This window comes from Egretta garzetta, unplaced genomic scaffold, assembly GCF_000687185.1.
Source record: "Egretta garzetta isolate BGI_Z169 unplaced genomic scaffold, ASM68718v1 scaffold120, whole genome shotgun sequence".
Classification (NCBI taxonomy): domain Eukaryota; kingdom Metazoa; phylum Chordata; class Aves; order Pelecaniformes; family Ardeidae; genus Egretta; species Egretta garzetta.
In genome coordinates, this window is record NW_009258270.1 from 598,332 (window position 1) to 606,635 (window position 8,304).

The following is an 8,304-nucleotide window of genomic DNA, read 5'->3' on the forward strand; positions in this document are numbered from 1 at the left end:
CGCTGTCCTGTGCCCCCTGCTCTGGGTGAGCCTGCTTGGGCAGGGGGGTGGCACTGGGTGAGCTCCCGAGGGCCCTTCCCTTGCCATGCTGGGATTCTGTGAAACGCTATCCACTTCCCACTTGTCCCAAATAACATACACGGCAAGCTACAGCCACAATTGGAAGTGCTCCAAAAGTGGTAAGCGCCTCCTCTCTGGGAGCAGGCACTGCATGCAGAAGCCTACGGGACACGGCCAGAAGCCTTCCTTCTCCCTCTGGATAGCCAGAGGCCAGATCCCAGATATCAGGGTTGCAAAGACAGCGGAGACTGGCAAAGCAGCGCAGACCCAGGTGGATGCTTGATCCGCTGGACAAGGGGCCACTTTGTGCTCTGCAGACCCATCCAGGTGCCCTCCCTCCCTGCCCACATCAGGAACCAGAGGGAATGCTCCTCCAATCCCAGCCACACAGCCCTGAGCGGTGCCCATGCTGCACAAGGAAGTTCTCGGCACCCAGATTTCTCCACAAGAGCCCTGCCCAGCAGCCGGGCTTACAGGCTCTGGCTTGGGTTTTAACACACACAGTATGTGAGGGGGCCAAGAGGAAAACAGCAGCAGTCAAACCAGCAACAAGACTTTTCCAGACAGCTCCCATGTACCTGTGCCACTAGGACTGCACCGCTGGTCATCTCGCTAACAGCGGCATCGGCTTCGGATGAGAAGTGATCCTCGTCTTTGGGAAGAAAAGAGCAGGAGAAAACAAATGAGAGATTCACAGGCTTTAAAGGCCAGAAGGGACAACTGAGCTAGTCTTGTCTGACCTCCTACATGAGTTAGGCTGGAGAACCCTCACCTGTACTTGCTGTAGGCATTTGCTGAAACCAGCCTATTAAGCTGGAGGTGCCACAAGCATTATGCCTGCTGTATCGCTGACGGGAAGGGTGAAGTGCTTTCTACAGCCATCAGCTAAGTTACTGTGAACCTAAGTGGCTGATGAATTGGGAGGCTTGAAAGACAGACAAGTACACTCCTGCAGTACCTGTGAGCTGCCGCTGGTATTTTGATCCTTAATAAACTAAGCTCAGGGGCCTCAGGAATTGCTGACCCTGCCCAGAGTGCCGTGCTGCAGAGGGAACTGGTGGGCATTTGCACCGCAGGCTGCAGGGGCAGCTCCAAGCCCTCCACCTGCACAGCTCACGTGGGCACCATTGCTAACCCCCCTGCAATGCAGCAGGAGAGCCTTGGGTCCCAGGCAATACAGTGGCCATCCACACTGTAGACTGACAGAAGTGTTTTCATTTTGGAAGAGAGTTGCTCATTTCCTACCAAACTGCTGCAAAACAGAGTTTCTCCTTCGTGCTCCCCACCCTGAGACCATCCCCAGCAGCCAGTGAACCCCGCAAATACTGAAGGAGGTCGATTACCTCAGGAACACACAAAACACTGACTTCTGCTAGAAGCTGCTTAAACCTTGCCATCCATCTACAGCCTTGGCAGGCTCTGCACCCCCTGGAGTCCTGCCAGCCACAGACCCCAGCGGTGAAGCCTGGCCTGACCCCAGATCCTACAGCCCCCCCTTCCGCACCCAGAGGGGCAGCTCTTGAGGCACCAATACCGCACGCAGCTCTAACACCACTAGAAAAGGGAGGGAAAAAAAACAAAAAACACCCAAGCAAATCAGAAGCATTTCTAGGCAGTGACTGACATTCTTCCGGTGCCTGGAGGGCAGTCTTTTGAACGCAGAACTGTACACATCAGTCATTTTAGTAGGAAAATGTCAGATATTTGTCTAGCAGATTAAAAACTAAGTTAGCGTTTACAGCTATTCTGTGACAGAAGGCAGCAGAGGAGTTACAGCTCCTTTACCTCTACCCTGCCAGTCCTGCCAACTTGCCATTTAGGAAAGTAATTCATTCGTTCCTCCATGCAGGAAAAAGCCTGGACATTTATCATCCTTCCCCTGGAGCCTGACAGGTTATGCTATGCTGGCACATTTAGAAGAATAAAATACAGTTTTTCCAATCCTTGCTCTAGCCACATCAGAGGCTGCGCTTGCGATAGGAGGGTGAAAGTTTAGATAGAATCATCGCTTGTACACAGCTGGCGTCCACTTAAACCTGCAGGAGGAGCACCAACGGTACCTCTGGAGAGCTCCATTACCTGGAAGTGGCACCACGTTGTCTAGTAAAACTTCTGCTCCTTGGAAAGGTAGTGATAAGAAGTCAGACCTTAAAGAAAAGAGAATCAGAGTAAGAACATGGCTGTAAGTTACTCTTGTATTCTTTACGGTGACATTGATTATCAGTTGCTCTAACAGGAATTCAGTTTAAAATTGATGACAGTCAAAAGACTATTCTCCCAGCCATCTAAGCAGCAGCTATACATTGTCTGATTAGCACGCCAGGCTGGATGGGGCTCCAAGAAAAAAACACCTCCATAATGGAGGCTGGACTGCTTTTCTCCCACCTCTGGGGCACAATCGAGCATTTAATGGGCTTGTGTAAGAAAACCCCCAGCCAATACGCCTCTCCCAGCCAATGGGCTGGGACACAGAGATTTTGAATCTTACTCCCAGCTCATCAATTAACTATGCAGTGGGGCCTCCTGAAGGCATCCGTTTGCTCAGCTTCCATGCTGAAGTAGCAGAAGTTGCAATTTCCTCTCCCCTCCTCTGCAGAACAGCCTTGCAAGAGCTTGCTGTGCTCCCAAGGAACCCACACCCACTGCTGAGACAAACCTTTCTACCATTTCCCACTTCAGCTGTGGAAAAACCTATAAACAATTCAAACAATAGGGATGCTCTGATGCAAATTCAGGACAGATGTGGCCTCGGGCCATGGAAGAGGAGCTAGAAACCTGATCTGTCTGAGTGTGTCGATCTTCACTCTGTCATATCCTCCATAGTCCACGTATCTGAGCTCCACTTCACCGGTCTCTTCAAAGTAGCTGATAACTTGAGCCCGTAACCATGCCCCATCCAGGCCTGGAGCCGCGCATATGATACCAACTGCAAAACACAAGAGTACAGAGAAAAAAAGGCCCCGTGTAAGTGGATTTCCAGAAATCCGTGCTTCAGGCAGTAGTAGTGCTGCACAGTGATCTACTGAGAACCAAGAGCATTTCTTAGGCTGCTTCCCCCTTCTTTCAACACCACCCATACCACCACCAGGCAAGGCCTGCAGCTGGGACGCAGGAGAGGGGGGTTTTACTCACAAGGCTCTGCCTGCCACTGCCACGCTGTCCCACCCAGGTACCCAGTTCCCTCCCAGCCTTTGGTCACTAACGGTGAGGTCTGTCTCCAAAAAGGAAAGCAAGCACTAATAACCCCTTCCATCTGATGCACCCTCCACTTAACACCACGTGCAGACAGTGATGCTACAAAGATCCACACTTTGTCAGCAAAAACACACCAGATGCCAAGTTGGTTAGAAATAACCTGAGATGGACTTCATCTCATTCTGAATTGCAACTAAGTGGCTGGGGAAGTCCCCCAGGGATGAGTGGAGTAAGGAAGAGTAGAGCAACATCTGTACTCTGGCAGCAGCTTAACAAAAAAAAGATTACATGACAAGTGAACTATCACACTCTCATCCACTGGGAAGCTTCCCAAGCCTGACTCAGGGGCTGCATGACCCTGGAAGAAGTTTCTCAACTGAACCATTTGTGTGCAATCAAGTTACTTGCCTTCTACCGGGGTTGGCAGGGTTGGAATTTCAGGCTGAGAATAGCAGGCATACATCTGCTGGTCCAGGCTACGCAGGACATGGAAAGTGGGGTGCGTATGCTGTTGTAGAAACATGTGCCCTGCATCAACTTGGTTTGCCACAACCACCTCTACAGTGACTCCATCAGGGAGGAACAGCTGTCATGGAGGAAAGAAATGCTCATGAGTGTTCATTGCAACACAAGCTTCCTTCGCAGCAGCTCCACCAGCAACGCCCGAGGCTTACAGCCATGGGTGGAAAAGCCCTGGCACTCTGGTATTCCCCTTCCAAAGGCTGCTTTGGATCAGGAACAGAAAGCTCCTCACTGTTACTCCATGCTGTTGTAAAGGAAATCCAACCTGGGGTGGGGCCCATCTCGTACACAAAGAGACTATCGGCACAGAGCAGCTGCAAGACTTATTTACCCAAGAGATCAGAAATGGTGCAGGGCAAGCCACACTGCACTATCAACACAGGGCAATGCACAAGGGCTCCCTGCCCACGGGGTTTTTAAACATCAAGGTAATCTGTGCAGGGATTGCCCAAGATTTGTCACAGAGGTCTCATTTTCAAAGTAATCTGTCCTGGCTGCTAGAGAGCCGTTGTGTTGGGCAGCTTCCGAGCATTACTGTGCTCAGAATACATCTAAAATGCCTTCCATTTCCCAGCATAAATTCACTTCTCTGGAACAAAGCCTGTCTTCGCCTCCACAGAGACAGTTATGAGCACAGTTACTTTATAGATTCAAGATGATCAGTGTAAGCAAAGAAATGTTTTTAAGTACCCATATAGCAAGAGCATCATGAAAACTGTTCTAGGAAACACTGACACAAAAACCTCCTTTGAAGGTAATTAAATACCACACAGAAGTAAAAAATTTGGAGAAGACCAGCTTCAGGATTTAGGGACAATACCAGTAATGGCAACAGACCTGCGTGGCATTTTGACCTCACATCAAGTGGCCCTTAAGCAGAGGGGGCCATCAATAACCCTGACCAGACCACAGTGTTATTTCCTTAGGAGGCAAAAGCCTACCAGGCCAGATGTGCAACTCTGTGAGATGACCCAGAGCCTGGTGAAACATTCTGCTGCGGTCTGAGGGCAACCCACAGAGACTTCAGGGCCTTGGGACAGCTGGTTAAGGGATGAGGAACACCAGAAGTGTTCACCTCTGTCCTTCCAGTTGCAGGGAACAAGGAGGGAAGACATGGGAAGAGCCAGCAGATCAATACCTGGCTCCAGGGCTGGTGTCACCAGCAGAACTTTGGGGTTTTTTTATCATGGGTCACTCTACACAACACCAGGCCTGCTGGTGACAGACAGGGTACACCCATCTCAAAGGGGGAAAAGGATTTTTGCACAGGAGTTAGCAGGGTTCAGTGCAGAGCCCTGCCCTGGGGTCACAACAACCCCATGCAGTGCTACAGGCATGAGGCAGAGGGGCTGGAAAGCTGCCCAGCAGAAAAGGCCCTGGGGGGGTTGGTCGCCAGGGGGCTGGATAGGAGCCAGCAGGGTGCCCAGGTGGCCAAGAGGGCCAGCGGCATCCTGGCTTGTCTCAGGAGTGGTGTGGCCAGCAGGAGCAGGGCAGGGACCGTGCCCCTGTGCTGGGCACTGGGGGGGCCGCCCCTGGAGCCCTCATCGCTCCCTACAACTGCCTGAGAGGAGGGGGGAGCCGGGGGGGTCGGGCTCTGCTCCCAGGGAAGGGGCGATGGGACGAGGGGCAGCAGCCTCAAGTTGTGCCAGGGCAGGGTGAGGTTGGCCATGGGGAACAATTCCTTCCCCTTGGGGCTGTCAGGCACTGGAAGGGGCTGCCCAGGGAAGGGGTCGAGCCCCCATCCCTGGGGTTAATGAAGAGCTGGGCAGACAAGGTGCTGAGGGATAGGTTTTAGTGGTGGACTTGGCTGTGTTAGTTTTATGATTGGATTCGATAGTCTTAAAGGTCTTTTCCAACCTAAACAATTCTATGATTCTACATTTCACAGCTCAGGCAGAATGGAAACAGTAGTGGAAGAACAGGTAGATAAATCTGATCTGTAACGAGCTGGACAACAGGTCGCCACACAAACCTAAACTGCTTTTGAGGGCACCTGTGAATGAGCCACATGGGTATAGCGTACTGCCATGGCAGTGACCAACAACAGCCTTCCACCCTGCCATCAGCATCGCCAGCAAGCTGGGACTTACCCAGGCAGTCATAAGGAGGGAATGGAGCGTCAGTGGTGTTGGTGGAGGTAGACCGTAAATGTTGGTGAGACACAACTCTTTGAACTTCTTGCCAATCAGGCTCAGTACTTTTTCTACTTGATGCTGGGAGCCTGGAAGACAAAAATCCCGCAGAAAAGTCTGTAGCATGGATACGCTGAGGACACCCCTGCCATGTGAAGCAATGTAGCTCCCAGAAGCCTTCTGCACTGCATCAACAACTTAAATTTTCATAGATCAGCCATGTAACCTGGTATCAGACCAACATGAACAACTCAAACTGCCAGGCCCCAGTTTAAACATCTTTAGCCTCCAGTATGAACCCAATTCACTGGCAGGTATTTTTCAGCCACAATTAATCTAATATCCTTCACAGTCAAGACTGCACTTGCTGATACACATCCCATAGCTCCTCCTTCAAGGCTGAAGTGATCCTGGAAAAGGTGTTGGTTAAACTACAGCAGCCAAAGATGTTAGAATGCCTTCTCACCTCTAGGAGAGAGGGCTCACGTGCCAAGGCAGAGGCGACTTGGCATTTCCTCTACTGTAACAGCACTGAGCAGAAAAGTTCTGTAAAGCACCGCACTCATGAAGCCACTGAATCTGTTTGAATTCCTTGCCCATCTCATTAAGGCCCCAAGCTACATATTAGACCATGAACAAAGAGACATTCCACTTACCTTCGATGTGACAGACTTGGGAGTCATGGAAATAAGGTAGTGTTGAGACATAAATTTTGGCACCAGACGCTTGCCTCAAGAAGCTCATGTATTTTCCTTGTTTGCCAATCAAGCGGCCAACTAATTCCTTTATAAAAAGAGACAAGAAGGCAACAGTCAGGAAGAGAAATGCAGATCAAACAACACTGTTCTCTGTGGCTAATTTCACCCAGTTCCTGTAATGTAGGGCCAGGCAGGGTAAATGCAAGGCAACGCTGGCCCAGTGCGCACCTCAGCTGGTCAGTGATACAGATCAGTAAGCACAGCTCATTTGGATAGATCCATCTTCGCATCTTGTAGAACACCACAAAGACACAATGGGACAAAACCAAGCCCGGTAAAGGCTACCATGTTCCTACAGGCAAGAAAAGTCACCCGCTCCTGATCTTCCACCACTTTTTTTTTTTTTTTAAAAGCATGCCACATAGTATTTCATATCTGAATGAAAAATGCAAGTTTTAGCAATTTTTAAACCAGCTAATTAGATTTGAAACGGAGTAGACAAATTCACAGGAGCTATCAGGCCTGTTAGACCACAGAGTCCCTGGACGGCTGTGCAGGTGACGAGGAGATGTCTGTGCAAGCCCTGTCACCTCTACTCTTCCACTGGCATCTGCCACGACTTACTGTCAGAGAGCAGAGCAGAAGTGTTGGGCCTGAGTAAGTATGGATAATCCTATACAATGTAAAGTGAGCAACTCTAAGAGAAGCGACAGCCAGTCTTCACTAACCACTGAAACCTATTTTTCTGCTGTAGAACTGCTTCCTTAGCCTGTGTTTTACTGATCCATTACAATGCATGTTACATATGAACACAGTCCTAACCACCACAGTCTCTCTCTCTCTCAACCCAAAAGAAAGCTCACTATAAAGACAGATGCAGCAGCTCCTCAGAACAGCTCAGATGAGCATTCAGCTTGTGAGGAAGGGTTTGGATGGGCAGTTGAAACGTAACCCTCCTACGCAGCGGAAAGGAAAAAAAAAATTCATCACCTGCTCTTAATAATTGTGTATCCTCCATACCTTCTGAATGCTTTCAAAGCATCAGACTAAGAGATTGGGGTGGAAGATAATGGGGACTAATGAGGCCAACCACCAGCCCAGTTGCCCCGGGTGCAGCCCTGACACGCCTCTCGTTTACAGTTGTGCACTGGGTCTTCACTCCTGTTGAGTCCTAACGGGAGCTAAATGCTTAAAGCCTCGTTGATTTGTTGTGGATCTCCCCGGGATGGCGCTGAGCCAGTACCAGGCTGGAAGAACCAGAAAGTGGCTATGTAGGACAGGGTAGGGCGCATGAGCAGGCCAGCGGCTGGTTACCTTTGGGACCTCTATTTCCCAGATAACAAAGTCGGACTTGCTGGATTCTCCTCCTAGTTGAGAGTTCTGGCGAGTCACCGTCTTCCTCATGGCACAGCCACTGTCCACAAAACCCATGCCATTTACATCCGAACCTGCAAGACAGGCACACGTGTCAGCGTTCAGACAGCCCACACCATCCAGCTACCAGACACAAGGCCATGAAAATACACCATTTCATAGAGAGGTAATATTGAGCCCTTCCTAGGCATTCGGTTGGGATGTTCCTGTATCAGGTTCTCCAATATTTCCAAAGGGGTAAAGTCCTGTCACACATTGCCTACTGAGAGTTTACTTTTATTCCTGCAGGAAAACCTGCACGCCTGGGAATACAACAGGAGGTG

At 50.2% G+C, this 8,304-nt stretch overlaps 1 protein-coding gene across 1 annotated transcript in view; it reads right to left on the reverse strand.

Annotated features, from left to right (window-relative positions):
* Nucleotides 1-8,304, reverse strand: part of AKAP1 (A-kinase anchoring protein 1) — a 25,864-nt gene that overhangs the window by 12,756 nt on the left and 4,804 nt on the right. The window contains exons 3-9 of the mRNA XM_009633923.2: nt 7,922-8,055; nt 6,566-6,692; nt 5,868-5,998; nt 3,664-3,841; nt 2,836-2,986; nt 2,140-2,207; nt 639-712 (exon numbers count right to left, since the gene is read on the reverse strand). Coding sequence (XP_009632218.1) covers nt 639-712; nt 2,140-2,207; nt 2,836-2,986; nt 3,664-3,841; nt 5,868-5,998; nt 6,566-6,692; nt 7,922-8,055 — 863 coding nt within the window. The remainder of the gene's footprint in view (nt 1-638; nt 713-2,139; nt 2,208-2,835; nt 2,987-3,663; nt 3,842-5,867; nt 5,999-6,565; nt 6,693-7,921; nt 8,056-8,304) is intronic.